The sequence below is a fragment of the Brachycentrus maculatus genome, unplaced genomic scaffold (genome assembly GCF_059751285.1).
Source record: "Brachycentrus maculatus isolate JH-2025_06_01 unplaced genomic scaffold, ASM5975128v1 h1tg000093l, whole genome shotgun sequence".
Taxonomy (NCBI): domain Eukaryota; kingdom Metazoa; phylum Arthropoda; class Insecta; order Trichoptera; family Brachycentridae; genus Brachycentrus; species Brachycentrus maculatus.
The window spans coordinates 215,708-234,019 of record NW_028280847.1 but is presented as its reverse complement, the minus strand read 5'-3'; the positions used below and the strand labels follow the sequence as shown (position 1 = coordinate 234,019).

The 18,312-nt window shown below is 30.6% G+C and overlaps 2 protein-coding genes across 2 annotated transcripts; one reads left to right on the top strand and one right to left on the bottom strand.

Moving 5' to 3' along the window:
- Positions 1 to 3,388: 3,388 nt before the first annotated feature.
- On the bottom strand, positions 3,389 to 6,699 carry LOC148310473 (pre-mRNA-splicing factor ISY1 homolog). Its single transcript, XM_088258360.1, has 7 exons — positions 6,558 to 6,699; positions 6,445 to 6,467; positions 6,149 to 6,315; positions 5,523 to 5,726; positions 5,003 to 5,152; positions 4,268 to 4,365; positions 3,389 to 3,675 (listed from the first exon to the last, which is right to left on the bottom strand). Exons 1-7 carry the CDS (start codon positions 6,558 to 6,560, stop codon positions 3,499 to 3,501), a joined length of 822 nt encoding a protein of 273 aa, XP_088114486.1. The 5' UTR covers positions 6,561 to 6,699; the 3' UTR covers positions 3,389 to 3,498.
- A 558-nt stretch (positions 6,700 to 7,257) lies between these two features.
- Positions 7,258 to 16,557, top strand: twf (twinfilin actin binding protein). The gene is made up of 9 exons (XM_088258354.1): positions 7,258 to 7,441; positions 7,537 to 7,614; positions 8,678 to 8,789; positions 11,208 to 11,370; positions 11,462 to 11,595; positions 12,038 to 12,141; positions 12,220 to 12,363; positions 13,822 to 13,940; positions 14,438 to 16,557. The coding sequence occupies exons 1-9, from the start codon at positions 7,417 to 7,419 to the stop codon at positions 14,588 to 14,590; spliced, it is 1,032 nt and encodes a 343-aa protein (XP_088114480.1). The 5' UTR covers positions 7,258 to 7,416; the 3' UTR covers positions 14,591 to 16,557.
- The last annotated feature ends 1,755 nt before the right edge of the window (positions 16,558 to 18,312 follow it).

Sequence of the window (18,312 nt, the reverse complement as noted above, 5' to 3'; positions counted from 1 at the left end):
ATTTACACAGAAACCTTATTCATCACATTTATTACGTTAATACCGGGTATACAAAGATTTTTGTCATTTTCTACTGTGATTATTTCGATACTTTTAAGTTATGTAAGTTATGTAATTTTCAATATATAAATAGGCTCCGTATATTTTTAATTGAAAAATTTAATTAAATACTCAATATACCTAAGCTTCTTTTTTCTATCACTGTATTACTGAATTTATGCAGGTATTAAATGCCTTTTTGTATGATTGAGCCATCTTCACATTAACAGGAAAAAATCCAAAGCAGAACACCAGTACATATTTACTTCATAAAAAAGTGACATTAAACACTACAATACTGCAATACAGAACATACCGTTGTAAGAGTGTATACTTGATATTTGGGTGAGGAACGCAAGGGCTCTATAACCAAGTATTTAGAAATAATATTAGCATTAATTTATGTCAATGCATTGCTATACATTTGTTTATAGAGCCTTTAGCATACACCCAGTATACTCTCACTGCGCTGTGCGGCAGCATAGAAGATGACATGCTAATCATACGGAAAAGTTAGCTCACAGATTGTTTGACAGGAAAAGATACAATTAAAGAGATTTTAATGAATGTGACATTGTATTATAAAGGTATAATAATGTTCCATTGTGTATATCCTCAGTGTTATCAAGAGGAGACTATAAGATGATGAATGCTTGTTTTTAATTTAATTATCTAGTTTATTTAGGTATCATACATCTACCATACTTTGAGTAGTTGTGAGGATGTTTCTCATACAAATTAATTACATTTTTCCGATATTTAATTGTAAGAAAAAAAGTTTATATTTGAAGGTGGCTCTAGAATAGCAATCTCTTACACACCTATGAAATTCAGTTAAAAAATTTAGGCATTATTATTAACTTGTTTGTATTAAGGTGGGGACCGACGTAACGTAACGTCGCTTACGGCGAGCGCTCCGACTATGGATGGAGCGCTCGGCTCGCTGTACTGACTATACGAATGCTCGCATAACGTGTTACGTTACAACGAAATGGCTCCGGTCAGTCCCCACCATAACACATACACTATTCTGGGATTAATTATATTTATTATTATTTTTTTTTCATAAAGTTATTTTTGTTTCTTTATCATACCAATCACAAAAAAAACATTTATAATGACAAAAAATATTTATAGTTCCCTTACACTTATGTATGTTTGCAACATTAGACTCTGAGGACATGCAATATTTATACAGAACAAAATTTAAAAATGTATAGTTTGTACTAGTGCACAGTCTTCACCTAATTTAGCGTAAAATCAACGAGTATAATGTGATTTTCTCTAGAGATGATCTCTAGGTGACATAAACATTGAAAAAGAACACGCCTTTAAATGGTAGCTTGATTTGTTATAAAATGTAAAAAAAAGATTATGGATTGTAAAGATGTCAACCTATTTATATTTAAAAATAGTGAGTATTTGCCAATTTATTGCTATTAATGTCTTTTTATGAATCCCCAAAATATAAAATTATCTGTTATTTACCTATGTAATATATGCATCCTTTGAAAATTTACAATAGTGTATTGATAAATATACGTAATGCAGTTGTGTGAGTTCAAGAGTTTCAAGTTATGGAAGTCACGAGTTTCCGTACCGGACCTGGAAATGTGGCGGGAGCTTTTGGAGTTTTTAACAAATATAATTATTCTGAGCCGTTATTCCAAATATTTGACCTATACAAAAATAAAATATCTTTTTTAATAACCGGTAATCAGCATACCATCTGAATGTAAGCCCAAAATACATTTAATGCGTTAACTTAAATTCACATTAGAATAATGTATGATAAAATTACAAAGGTTTTAACTCTTTGAAGTGCATTTTAAAGATAGTTTTCTGCTAGCAATAAACATGTTATCCACATAAAGTAAATTTGAGCTTCTATTACCCAAAAAAAATAAAAAAATAATTGATTAACACATATTGTATGTGTTTGAGAATACTCTGTTTTGGTGATAAAAAGTATGGCTTGTAATCAGTTATGTATATACATATTAAGTAACACTGATTAGAGCCTTAGATTTAAAAAAAAAGACGAATAATATTAATAAATTGAAAGTATTAACAATTTATTGTTTTATTATTTTTTATCTCACATCCCCTATATCTTTCTCTCAAGTAACTAAATATATTTATATGTATGTATATATATATATATATATATATATATATATATATATATATATATATATATATATATATATATATATATATATATATATATATATGTATATATATATTTTGTTTAATTGCGACATATTGTGTTATGTGACCATTCCAGATAACATACTTCATGTGTTAGGTATGTTTAAAAAAAATAATAAATCTCGGATTTAACAAGGAACGGTTATAATAATATATATATATATATATATATATATATATATATATATATATATATATATATATATACATACATATATATATATATATATATATATATATATATATATATATATATAATATATATATATATATATATATACATATATATATATATATATATATATATATATACATATATATATATATATACATATATATATATATATATATATATATATATACATATATATATATATATACATATATATATATATATATACATATATATATAAATATATATACATATATATATATATATACATATATATATATATATACATATATATATATATATACATATGTCATCGTGAACGAGTAGCGGTTCTCGATGAAGAGCAGAGTTCTATAAACGATGTCTTGAGGTGGGAATATCGGAAGGATCTGGCAGGCGAAGGTGTGAGGTGAACGATCTAACGAGTGTACTGGAGTCCCGAGGTGAAGGAGAACCAAGGTCGCAATGGTAGTCTTATTACTGTAAGGATTATTTCTCTGATCATGATTCATGTGATCTCGTATTATAACGTAGCGAACAGTGAAAGCTCGTTAATACAAACAATAATAATTTAAATTTTGCCAGAATTAAAAATATTATAAAATTCTCGTCCCTCTAACACTGTTTTTATACAAAACTTATGATAGTTCAAAATAACATTTTGCCCAAAATTCAAAGCGAAATTCTAAAAAAAATCTTGGCAGGAAAATTATAAAATTAACCTGCCACCCCAACTGACAGTTTGTGCCATCTACTGTAATATGTGAACGATCAATCATGGGACTTTGCCTTACCTACTTGGACTCAAACCATAAGTTATCATGGTAAACTTTAATTTTTTACTAGCCGCAAAGGTTTTTGAACGAAAACAATTCTGAAAATTTGATGATTGTTACCATCCATTGCTCATGTACAGGGTACCTAAGGTGCTACCAATTTATTGCAAATAAAATCCATTAAAACATCTTTTAAAAGTACATATCTATATAATTGTTTTGTATTGTACAAAATAGGCTATAGAAAGAAACTTAAGGTAAGCATTAAAGTCTTTTCGCACTTCACTGGAATATTTGGCACTATGATTCCATCTTGACATCCAAGCATCCATATTTCTCTAATAGTTCTTGCTTTTTCTTTCTGAGTAACGCATCTTCGATGTCTTTTTGTGAGGGGACAGGAACGTGTGAAGTGTATATTGGTTGAGACGTAACTGGGGCATCCGAGTTGTTCTGAACTTCATCGGATGTATCCTCCTGCAATTTAAGGATAAAAAGTCAAAATTACAGATCTCGCAAAACACAAAAATAACAAATGTGTATTTTTATTAACTTTGAATGATAATAATAATAAAAAATGTTTAATCCTTTTCGGAGTAATGCTGTATATGTACTGCAGGCGCGCCAACCTTGCCCAGATGAGGTGCTGGTATATGCGGCAGTACTCCTGTAGGAGACTATACATATAACTGTTTAAGTGTGTATGTGTAATTTGTAGGCTAAAATTTTCGAGAAACTGTTTCCGTGGCTATATTCAACACACAATATATTTTGAATAGCAAATAAACACTCACGTTAAATTTTATCTCAAAATGCTTGGTCCTTAAGCTTTAACATTTAAAAATGATAATTTTAAAGTACATAATCTTGTACCTGTATCTATGTGGATAAGGGCTTAAGTAATAAATTATGATCACACTTATTAGTTTTTGTTTTCAATTAATCGGTTAGATCATTCTGTTCAACAACAAACATTCAAACCTTTTCCCTAGAATAGTAGCCGTAATCACTTTTGATTAAAGCTACACCATTTTTTTAAAATATATAATTCATAAATCATTGGACGTACCGAAGCATAAATATCATCCTGTTCTTCATCTATAGTGCCATCACCCGTGAGACTGCTTTCTTTTTTCTGTTTCCATTCTGCTATTGCCTTAGCTCGTGCTGAAATACGTATGTAAGTGCATTTTGTATATTCGTTTGGGACTTTCACATTGGGGACATTTGTTACAAGGTTAATAAGTGAATTCAAGCAATGTTTGAGAGAGAAAAAACTTTTTATAGAGCTGTTTCCTTTTTTTTAAAGATTTTTTCAAACTACTGATTTATAGTCAAAATACAAATATAATTATCGTTTTAAAACGTAACTTCCTTTAAAATTCTGGAATTTTCTACGTAATATTAAGGGAAAAGTGTAAATTAGTAATGAAACTTATTTTTAAATAATAATTTTTGGCACAAAATAATTAATTTTTACTTGGTAAATACCACTATTTTTTAAAATCTATTGGTGTAACGTGTTTCAATGCATTCGTGAAGCTAAGTTGAAATTTTGGATTTATGCCCTGTGTGAAACATATGTCACAATATATTTTTAAAAATTGTAAACCAAGTAAAACTTAAATTAAAAATGTATAGATTTTACCACAAAGTGACTGCCGAATCAATTAATGAAATAAAATAATCACTTGGTCCTTAAAATAGCATCGAAAAAAGTGAGGCCAGTTGCCAGTTCCTTGTAATATTTATTCATGTTTCAATTCTTTTCAATTTTAAGATGAGTATTTTCGAATCTCCTTACCTTCTTTTTCAGCTTTTCTCTCCAGAGGTAAGAGTAATCCATCATCGTCATCTCTGTATCCATAATAATCCGCGTCAATATCTCTCATCAGCTCAGATCTGGTTTTTCTTGGGGGTGGAGGTGGTGCCTGATCAAACAGCTCTCTCACCCCTTCCATCGCAACAACGGTACAAATTAGAAACAATAATAAACGGTCTTGTGAAACAATCATTTAAAGTTGTTGTGTCAGCAAGGCATATTTTTAAATATTGGAGGTTATAAAGTATAACACCTTTTTATATGTATTTATTTCCTTATAATTTTTGTAATGATAAAATATAATATTTTGTCATTGCAAGTGTCGCAATCGGGTTGAAATGGTTTATCGATTTCAAATTAACCTAATTTTCGAAAGTTTAGCCTAGCATAATGTTATTTTTTATAGACTGCAGTTCAATTCACAGTAATTTATAGCGATATAAGCTGCTTGTTTTGATCACGAAAAGAGAAAAATTCTTGGAATAAAAATAAAGTTGCGCACCGGGTAGATCCTTGGCTGCTCCAAAGTACCGGTAGCCTCTGTTTCCGGGCACTTCGCGCCCTTCGTGATCCAACATGCGCGGACCCACTCGCGCATAGTCCGGACCCCCCAGACTCAGGATCTGCTCCTCCCAGTGCCGCTTCTCCCGGAGCAACTTGTTGATCTCGTCGTTCAGGTCCCGAATGCGAAACTCTCCCAGTCCGGCTGTTTCATACCAAAATTCATTTGTATTACAGCCAAATTGCATTATCCATTCCAGAAAAAGTGACAACTCGGCTGTTATTGTTTGTGTTGTGTTATATTTAATTTCACAACAAATAAGGTACCCCTGCCTGAGGTTCGGGTGAGCAGGTCTACCCCCAACACTTCCTCAATTAGATTTTATGCCTGAATCACATTTTTTAGCTGATATTTGAGCAGCGGTCACTCTGATCAACTTAAATTTTCAGTGATGATTAACTAGTTTACAATGACAATGACTAATTTTAATAGCATCTTCTTGGGCTTAAAACCCAAGTTTAATTTTTATTATTTACGATATGATGATACTCTTGTATCCCAGGAGAAAATGTGTAGAAATTTCATCTATATTAAGCAACGAGTATTGAATGAATATTGTCACTTACCATTTTGAATTTGTGAAACTTTTTTGGCAATTTCCCTTATAATTTGCAATCTCCATTTCTCCGCTTGGGGTAAGTCAGTACATTCGGAAGCTAAGAATGGTCTGCGTTGTTTAACGACTCCGCCAGTTTCTTGTACTTGTGCTGCGCGCCATCTGGCTAGAGTAGTCCTTCAAGAGAAACAAAATAAGAATAATCAAGAATAATAAAAAGGACTAGGGTGTAATTCGAAAAAATTATGCTCGGTCAATTGTTTACTGACAAAAGATATTACATATACTGTTGAAGTTAAAACTTACATAGCTTTTTCTGCATTTCGGGCCTGAAAAATAATTAAGGTTATAAATTTGAATTTTAGGAAAGTTTCATGAAAAAACATTACATCTAAAACCACAACAAAATGGGTACGTACCATGTTATTTTCAGTTTATTTTCGAATCAAATGGGTATTCTTTCTCACCAATCACTAATAAATAACTAATATTTTATAAGTTAACGAAAAACGTACGACACTATAATACCTCTCATTTCACGAATTGTTGACAACCATAGACAATATTTGTCGACATTCTTTATCTAGAAATATTTTTTGACGTTTCTTAACCCTTTAGTTACCAAAATCCGAAATATCTTCTTCTTCTTTTTAATGGCTTTTCTTATAGCCAGTGTCGAGTTATTAATCCGATATATCGACTTTCGGTACTATAAAGGTGGGGACTGACCGGAGCATTTCGTCGTAACGTAACGTCGCTCGCGGCGAGCATTCCGACTATGGATAGAGCGCTCGGCTCGCTGAACTCACTATACGAATGCTCGCATTGTAACGCGTTACGTTATGACGAAATGGCTCCAGTCAGTCCCCACCAAAATGAGACATACCGAATCCGTCTGATCTGACGTCATGATTTATATAAGTCTCAGAAACATTTAGACAGTATGTTATGGATTCCTTCAGGGTTGTGCAATTTTTTTCAATTGATATTATGTTTTTTTCTCGATGTCTTACTAATACCAATTCTTGGATGGATTTCGTATGTTTGCAGCAAGGCTTACAAAACGTATGTAAATGATATAAATCCATGGAATTTCATATGATAACGGAATGATTATCTATGGTTATAAGTGATACGTCAAAATTTTAACCATTTTTTATGGAAAAAGAAAATCATAAAGTAATCGGGAAAGTCATAGTTATCTCAAAGAAACAGCGGTTATTGGTAGAATAGAATTTATATTATTTTAATTTTATACGACAATAATATTTTAATACAATGTCTCATCAAACTGGAATTCGAGGTTTGATATAAATATTTTTTTTTAAATTATGCTTATCTCACTTTTATCATCGCCAATAATACTGAAACTAATTCTGCGAATTCGTATGATTTAAGGAAATGAAATATTGAAAAGGTTTTTCGGAGAATGCCACAATGGAACAACAAGAGCAATAAAGGTGGCTATAGAAAACGGTCTGTATAAATGATGAATATTATTATTATTTATTTACTTCATTAAACTTATTGAATATCTTTACAAAAGCCTTTAGTCACTAAATTATTTTACAGTTAAACTCCCATATTGCAAAGCTCTCCCAACATCCATTATTTATTTTTTTTAAAAAATGCCCACTGATGTGATTTTCCTCCTTTACAGCCAACACTTATAAATTCTGAAATTTTTCACCATAATGCCAATTTGGAATTACGCTTATAGCATTAAAGTTAAGAGGATAGGAATATCTAATAAACAATTTTTTTTATAATACTTTTTTTACTAAACTGTTCATTATTTAAGAAATTTTCGAATTCCAAATGTGTAATGTTAGACTTTTCACACGCATTGATAGTCAGTGTTTAGTTAACTCTGTGAAATTCAAATAAATTTAACAATTTTTACAAAAACCGGGAAACATTAAAATGTATAGTGCAGGAAAAAAATCAGTGTTTTTTTTCGATATATGAATATTGAACATTGTAATTTCATTTAATAATGAAATTATACATATTCCATGTAACAAATTTTCCGTACAACTAATTATTTAATGTGCTTTACTGACTTAGTAACATGGATGTTTGATTGTTTGTTCAGGGCTTTATATTTTAGTGTCGGCTTTATATTTTGTAGTCCCGTGGTTAGTGTCGCGGACTCTTAAATCAGAGTTTCTCGGTTCGAACCCACTCTTCCACAATTTGATACCTATTTCTAATAATGAGCCGCTTAGGCTCACAGAAATAGTATGAAATTGAAATATTTGTGTAAATAATAAAAACACAATATTTCTCTTTTAAAAAAAATTGTTTATTATACTCTTTTAAAAAACTTGTTTATTATATGTATTTCCGTAATAATTATTGTAGATGAATAGAAAATGAGCTTTGAGAATATTTTTATCCAGTTTCCTTTATACTTAAATCAATTTACAACCACACATTTTCTATACACAAAAAGTAATATGTTTGATAAAATGCACATGTAGTTTATTCTACAGATTTTAATCGCTAGACCATTGATCAATTTCTGTATTTTTTTCAGAGGAACTTTGTCTTAAACAGAATTTAAAATGTATTTCTACATGGGATCAGGATTTCAATATGATTGTTTCTACATTAATTGAAGAAGATCAACCTTGTTTTATACTATACAGGTACTAATCCATAATTTAGAGGCATGAGCATTTCATAATATGTACTGTTACGTAGATTATCCTGACATTCATTATTCAATAAAACCTCGTCTGATAAATTGTATTTATTCTTCGAGGTAACTAGCTAAAATTCAAAATTTATTTTGAGTGTGTCCAAATACTGTTCACAAATCTGGATTATCTCCAATTATAGGAGTCACTTTTCATATTATTTTTTGACATCTCATCAAAGATAAAGAAGAGATGAAGAAGAATATAAGTAAGAAGAAAATAAGTTCTAGTGATTCAAGAACAATGTTTCGAAATTGGTTCATATATATAGAACTTCCAAGAATTTGAGCAGTGTGGTTGTCAATAATGGGTAGAATTGATGAATGTTACACATGTGTAAAGTGATCACTTAAACCAGCCTATGACGGTCGTCAGCCCCGTAAATGCCCAGACTTCCATATTCTTCTTTATCTTTGATGAGATGTCAAAAAACAATATGAAAATTCAAAATGTTTGTACAATATCTCCACTTATGTGTAGTACCTCGTTTTATACCGTACAGGTACTTATTCATAATTTAGAAGCATAAGCATTTTATAATACAGTTATGTATATTATTGCGACATTCATAATACAATAAAACCTTGGCTGATAATTTGTATCAAATGATCTTGTGTGTAGTCAGTAAAAATTCACTATGTTTGTACAAGTAGTACGTGTAAGTAACGCAAAAAAGGCTCATTATCGATATAAATCAAAACACGATTTATGATTCTTAATATTTTAAGAAGTAATAGTTAAATTTGCCAAATGTTGGTGACCATAAATATTGTAAAATTGAAAACATATTTTGAATAGAAATCTTATTTTCTTCTACTTCTTTCCTGCACTCAGTAGAATATAGGACATTGGATTGGATTGGTACAGAGCGAACTTAATCGTTGAAATACAGGGTTTTCCAATAAGGACAGGTCCATGTTGACAGGCTGTGGCGGCAATGTTGTTGTGGCGGCATCTGTCAAATATGTTTTTATTATTCAATACCTATGCCAAATCACCATGGTATGTTACACAATTGAGCAGCGCGTCTAAATGATAAAACTTGATTATAAAAATGAGTGTTCGGTTACGCTCATTTTACGGTAGACACGGTGGACCGTCAATGTCGACTGTGACGTTTAATGGCTAACTTTGAGACGACGATTTGGTAAATAATCAATAAATACTCATATGTCAAAAGAATGCTAGATCATCCGAGAACATCGTCACTCTCCGTGAAAATGTGCAGGAGAACCCGAGGCCTTCAATTCGCGGTGCACAAGAACTCGGTTTTTCTCAGACTTCAACTTGGGGAATTTCGCATTGTGACTTGGGCCTATCCCGTACAAGATCCAACTGACCCAGGAGCTCAAAGTTAATGACCATAGACCACACTGTTTGTTGGCTGACTGGGCTTCAGAACGTTTGGAAGAGGACCGCAATTTAAACTAAGATCGTATGATTTGACCCCACTGCTGGTTTTGACTTTTTCTTGTGGTGTTTTCTGATGACGCAGGTATGCCAATATGTCGCAATCGACCGATTCTCTCAAAGTCAACATAACCCGGGCCATTGCTCAAATTCAGCCGGATCTACGCGGCAGGTCATTAAAAATTAGATTTCCCGGATCCGTGCGACCTTGCGAAGCCGCATTCGACATTTTGATGATGTCATATTCTCTTCATAATGGCAAAATAATGACTTTCAAATAAAAAAGAATTTCGTTAATACCTTATACACAGCTTGTTTCATTCCATTTCAACATCGACTTGTCCTAATTGGAAAACTCTGAACATGTTTGAAAGCAATATTCTCCAGATTCTTGGATCTAAGAGTAGAGTGTATTTGATAGCATGTATATAATATAGATAATGTAAATAAAGAGCAGCTTAATACAGTTAATGAAAAAGGTTTACAACTATTTCCTTGAATTGTCTCTTCCTATGCTTTAAATCCGAAGAGAAACTCAATCCAGCTAATGAAAAAAATCTTTACAACCATTTTCTTTAAAATTGTTTCTTTCTATACTTTAAAATTGGGAAGCAATATTGTACAAATAACTACATATGTACATAGATATATTTTCACTTATTTATATATTCAAATCACTTACATATGTAATTAACCAGTCAGAAAATGCTAATTGCTCTAATAAGCAAGTGAAAGTGTAACAAGTATTTTATGCATTTACATAAAACGGTACAATCTAACAATTACCATACAATTGAAAATAAATGTATATATATAAATATATATATATATATATATATATATATATATATATATATATATATATATATATATATATATATATATATATATATATATATATATATATATATATATATATATATATATATATATAAATATTGTTGTTTATTTATATAGGTTGGATACTAAAAATTCTCTTGGTTACGAGTGGGTCTTTATAAGCTGGTCCCCCGACTCATCAGCTGTTCGCCAAAAGATGTTATATGCTTCAACCAAAGCTACGCTCAAACAAGAATTTGGTTCGGCGCATTTGAAAAATGATTATTTTTGCAGCATCATGGTATATAAATTATTCAGTTTTTATCTAATTCAATTTTTCAAGAGTTTTAATTAAGGCAGTTTTGTAATCTTAGAATTGTAAAATTGTATAGAAAGAAGCAACATTGCAAGGTTACCAGCGACACTTGAAGGACATAAGTGAACCAGCACCCCTAACAGACCGTGAGGAAGCTCTCCGAGATCTCACCATCCACGACACTCCCACAGATTTTAACACGGAATCGAGGTATAAAAATCATATCCTTGATTACATATTGTCTACTTTATAGTTGCTGTAATACATTTATTGATAGATCTAAGCCCATGGAATGATGACGCTGTATGTATATATACTATGATTTATAATTGTTAGTGTTGGAAATGCTGCATTGTGACATGGTTTTAACATTTTACTGATTCATTTTAGTTCATTTGCTAGTTCAAATTGTATACATTCAATGATAAAAAAAAACACACTTGTTGAAACATGATGTAACCAAAATGGACAGAACTTTCCAGAAGACCTAACTAATTGATTTTAAAACAACAATATCATGCACCTATACAAACCAAAACGTCAGGCTTGAACTTATTCTAACAAAATTTTTAAGATTTTTTTTTAATGTGTATTGTATATTTATTATTTTGTAGTGTATATATAATTTTTAACATGTATGTTTTCTTGCTAGACAACAAACAATGAGTGGTGTGTCATTCCCAATGACGGACGAAGCTCACAAAGCTCTGGAGAATATGGCTCGAGGAAAATATAACTATCTCCAATTCAAGATTAGTATGTTCTCCACTTTATTATTTGTATATACCTTTAGTTGAAATACATGCATTGTAAATTTTATGTTTTGAATTTTAGACATTGATGAAGAGAAAATTCATCTTTCCAAATCAGACAATATTCCTGTTTCGGATTTGGCTCCTCAAGTGCCTTCTGACGCTGCCCGTTATCATTTGTATCTATTTAAACACACTCACGAAGGAGATCTTCTTAATAATATTGGTAAGATTAATTATATGAGTTTGACGTGATAATTTTTTCTATAAATAATTTATATGTTTTTATATTAGGGGTACCGAAAAGAAATCCATTTTTTTTCATGCCTTGTTTGGGATCAGTCTGTACCTGAACGCAGTAGAGTTAACATCTTTGCAAGTGTTTCATTCTATAGTACTTTTTCTCGGCTTTGTTTTGGTTTTATTTTTAATTTTTAATAGTTAGGGATAAAATGGGTTAAGATAGCCATGATGATGATGATGATCTCCGATCTTTGTTAGAAGTGGCACAGAAAGAAGAAGGGGAAACCAGAAGCAACCGAACACTTATTCGGCATTTTATGCTATTATTTTTCGATCAAGGCTGGAATGCTACCAAAACGACTAAATCAATTTGTGAAGTGAATGTAGCAATGCCAACACCAGATAAATGTCAGTTTTGGTTCAGAAAATGTAAATCCGGTGATAGAAGTCTGACAGATGATCGGAAATCGGGGCGCCTACGAAATTTCGACGATAATCTGCTGAATGCTCATTTAAGTATGGAAGAATTGTCACAGAAACTATATGCTCCATGGTCCACAGTGCGAGATTATTTAAAAAAAATCAGTAAATCCAACAGATGGGTATATGGATTCTGCGCTCGCTCTCCGAAATGAACAAGGAGGTTCCAATGAGCACGTGCGACTGATGTCACGATAAAAGTAAATCCATTTTTGGAACAAATTGTGACCAACGATGAAAAATGTACTGTGTATGATAATGTAAGGGACCCGTCTCCACCCCTAGGCCTGGTCTTACGCTTCGCAAGGTCCTTCTGTGTGTCTGGTGGAATATTCGTGGAATCATCCATTATGAACTGCTAAAACCTAAAAATACGGTAAATGCAGAGGTCTACTGTCGACAACTATCAAGGCAAAATGAGAAATTAAACACAAAACGACCAATGTTGGCCAATAGAAAGGGCGTGATTCTGTTGCACGATAACGTTTGGCCTTATAATGTTAAAACGACCCGGGAAAAAAATTCCGATCTTTATTTTAATGTCTTAAAGCATCCCACATACTCTCCAGACCTTGCTCCTTCTGAATTTTACCTTTTTAAATCAATGGAGCAATCATTACTTATCAATGGAAAAAAAAAAAAAAAATTGTAAGATGTCAAAAATCATTTAGATTTATATTTCAAGTCCGAACCAGCAAGTTTCTACAAAAATGGGATCGAAAAACTACCTGAGAGATGGCAGATAGTCTAAGATAATAAAGGAGAATATATTTTGTAATGTAAAAAGTACTATACAAGATAAGTTAATAAATATATGTCATAAAAAAAATCTTTTCGGTACCCTTAATATGTATATGACATAATGTCAATCACTATATATGATATTGTAGCTTTAAAATACTTTACTATTTTATTACCGTTTTAGTTGTTATCAAACCTATAAAATTTTGTTTTCTTGCAGTGTTTATATACTCTATGCCTGGGTATAAATGTTCCATAAAAGAAAGAATGTTGTACTCCAGTTGTAAAGGCCCGTTCCTCGACAACATTCAGAGATATGGGATAGATGTTGTTAAAAAGGTTTGAACTATAAATTTTATACTTACAAATTAAGTGATGTTTTACAAAAATATGGTTATCATCTTTTCCAATTGTTTTTTTTTCAAAAAAATTGTATTTGCATCACCTTCGAGAAGGGTAAACTATAGATAAACGGCAGTTGCTTATATAAATGCGGAAATACATATGTATTATGTTTAATGTCCATATAAAAAAAGCAAATCTTGATTGTTAATTACATATAGACATCACTCCTGCGCAGGACTAAAGCGCTTCAGGGACCAGTCCAGGGAAATATTACAGTATAAAATCACTAATATTTATTTTCACCCCCTCTGGAAACCGGGACCTCCAGTACGGTAGCTAAACACGCTAACCATTACACCATGGAGGCGGACGTTTATACGGTTTAATCATTATTCTAAATACTATTTAAAAAAATTACCATTAATATAATACTGCTGTTCCACTCATTTTAATTAATTAAATTTCACTTTGGATTAATTTTGTATTTGCAGATTGAAATAGATGAGGGTCAGGAATTAACGGAAGAGTTTCTGCAAGATGAAATCCACCCCAAAAGAAACCTCCACCGGCCCGCATTTGCAAAACCGAAAGGTCCGCCGAATCGGGGAGCCAAGCGCATCACCAAACCCCAGAGTAGCCAGTGAACTTAACTCCTTGTACCCTGTAGACATGGCCACATTTCACGAATATGAGATCCGTTAGTCATTTTGAACTATAAATAAATTCAATGACATTTGGACCGGTGATTTTTACACCTGCGGATCACTGGCGACGGGATTTGATAATTGCGTTCATATAGTTTAGACCTTAACGAAGAGATTGGTACATAATATTCATATAAAAACATTAAATAATTCCTTCTTTCCAGACTTTGAAATTAGGCCAGTGCAGAAGGTAAAAATACACTTCCCGTTCTTAGGCTTCAATCGACCGAACGGGTAGAAATACCTTTCCCGTATAGTTAAATTATTTTTACATTTTGGAGTCTAAAAATTGACAAACTAGAATTTTATCATTTTTATTTGGCTAGACACATTATGGTAAATTATAACCTGTTTTCAGAAACATTGATATAAGTATAAACCTAAAATTGTAGTACATCAAATTATCAAAAATAATATTTTACGCAATCACTAAAAAAATACAGCCAAAAATCTAAAATCAACATAAAAATAGAATGCGTGTGTTAAATCAGCTAGCAGAAACATTTAGATGAAATCATAATTACTGGTATAGGCAGTATTTTCATAGCATAAAAATGGGATACTTGAATGTGTTAAACATTATATAATATTTACAGTTAAAATTATTAGAATCAATAAAGTGTAGTTGACAACAGGCTTATTTACTCTATTTATGTACCTTTTGGGCTAAATGAATTAGAACCAACCCATATCGGAGGATCTCACCGTGAACACGTGTCTACCTTGTACCTGGTGTCTGCAAAGCGTTCCTGGTACAATACTGCATATCATTTATACTTGCAACAGTATTAAAGTATTACATGGCTTGTGTAAGAAATTATATTATTTTTATTAATCATGTTATTAATACAGATTTATTACCGCGATGGATTAATTTCAAAATCATATTTTATAATGTATGTAAACTTCTTGCCAGTTGAGGTAAAATAAAATTGTTTTACCAGAAATTATTTTTGAGTTCTAAAAAAAAGGAATTTTATATAAAATTATTGTTCTCTAGACTGATAATGTTTGTCGCTGACAAAAAAATCTTTGAAAAAATTATCTGTTGCTATTTAAAACCTTGAAACATAACAAAATAATGAGTAAAATAAAGAATTTTCTAGTGACATAAAACATATGATTGTATTTTTTATCTACTAATTACACTGAGAGAATTTTAAAATTGCATACTATCTTTCAGAACTGATATTTACTTGCGGAGAAATTCATCATATTTTTTGCCAGTAATAGATTGATAAATCATCATTACAAATGAAGCCACTAAATAAATTAACAGAAAAGATAATGTTTTATACTATTCTATCAATGCACATTTTTAAATGTATGTATTTGTAAAAATAATGTAAAAACATATTTAGTGATAAAATAAGTATTTTTAAATTCATATTTAATTTATTACTTAGAGTACTGGATCAGAAACGCATGTGTAATTGGTTTCAACACTGGAATATTTGTAATATTTAGAGTATACATTATTGTTATCATAAGTTACAATATTAGGAAAAAATTTTATAAGAAAGGATATACTAATATTTTTTTGTTACTTGCTTATTCATATTTACTTATGTTCAATGTAGGAGCCTGCTCATTGTCGGAATATTTAGTTGTTTATTTTTATTTTTAATAAAATTAGACAGCATCTATATTTATATTAGATTCCCTGTAAAAATTGCATTAATTTAATACTGCTAAAAGAAAATTAAACTTCATAATACGCATCTGTGTTGAGTCAAATTTTAAAATAAAATAAAAATGCCAGCTCAAAAGTCGCTTGATTTAATTTTAGTAGATAAATACTTTTAAGAATATATAATTAGAATGGATTTCAGTCAAGGGCGCTGGTCTGGTGCAATTACAGCGCAATAATAACTTATCCAGCTACGTATGACGCTTAATTGGAAAAATAACACACAATTTTGAATTCTATTTTTGCATAGTAGATATTATGTTACAGCAAAGGGTGATAAAAAAAAATGATGACATTTCTTAAAGCAAAATAAGAAATGAGAAAAATACTATTCTCAAGGACCGCGCTAAATCATATGTTTTTTTTAAGACTGCACCAACAGATTAGGTGTATCTTCAGTAGATATGTAGCGAGTGGCTTTTTTCATCCTTAGAAACTAGGAAAAAAAAACTTTAAATCGGTGACTATGGCACCATCGAGCACAAAGAGTTCATAAAATTATTATCTGCCGGAGGTATATTATATTTATAAAACGCAGACTAGAGTTCATTCTCTATTAGTGTTAAATAACTTGGTTGTTTTAAAAATTGACCAGTGCAAATCAGAATAAAGAATTTGGATTACAAGGTTGTTTATGAGTAGAATTCTTGGATGAAAATTGGAGAGGTCTGTAGTAGGATATTATAGACTACTCTGTTTTTTTTTCAAGTTCTGTTAAGGTTGATAAAATTGACCAATTCAAGCCCTGTTTAAAAATTTATGTGGAAGTATTGTGCTTGTAATCTGCATATTTACAATTATATATGTTACGTAATGATTATAACGCTTTTGTATACTTATCAACTATTTTAATGACTGCGTCCACCTAACATATATTTATTAAATGCTCAATTAAGTGTTGTTTAAAGTAGCATCATTGTAATTTTAAATTTAAGGCTCATGACAATACAATTTTGTCCTATTTTTATATTTTATAATCTTGGATAGTGTTATATATACAATCAAATAATGGTAGCTGATAAAAGGGGAATATTTCTAAACAAGTTCCCATTTTTTTGGACACAGATGTCGCTTATCGTAAAATTGAAAAATACAAAAGAATATTATGTCACCCTAATTTGCTGTCAACCATCTTATGTAGTAACTGATTAAAAATAAAGTTTGTCAGATATATTAAGGTAAAATGTAATTTTTTGGTGGAACTGCATTTTATATAATAAAACAATAACTTTATAGTTTTTTTCCACTTTTATTGAAAAGATTAGATGTTTCTATGTAGATAATAGTGGGAAAAAAACTATAAAGTTGTTGTTTTATTACATAAAATTTATACACCTTTGACATTTTACAATTACAATAACATTTCTCACATTCATTTCGTAGAAAGAAGTTCTAGTTTTAAAATTATTTAGTCAGGAATGTTTACATATCGATATTCGCAACAAATATCATTCAAATTTATACATATTGGGAAACTTTACAGATCAAAATGGAGACTACAGGGTAAAAAAGGAGCTAGTCATATAAAGCGCAAATTGGATTTAGAATATTATTAAAAAGCTGTTGCTTATACTATTGCTTAATAATAAAATAAATATATTATTTATTAATTTGGCATTAAATTTGTGAAATAACATGACAATTTAAATATAAAATTAAATATACAAACAATTTAAATATTGCATGCAGGAAATATAAAGCAGCTCAAATTATTCAATTATCTCGAAATTTTCTTCCTTGACATAATTCTGTTTTTCCTGTGGTCTTCAAATAACTACATATACATACTTAATATTGACAGTCAAGTTTGCAAAAAGAAGTCACAATGATATTTGTGGTGATTATCAATACATGTATACCATATATGTATAAGACAATATTTTTTCAATGCCACTGTGTATGTACTCTGGTGTAGAAAATGCAGTAAATAATTCAATTTATTTAGTTTTTTATGAGTTTATTGTTTTAAATT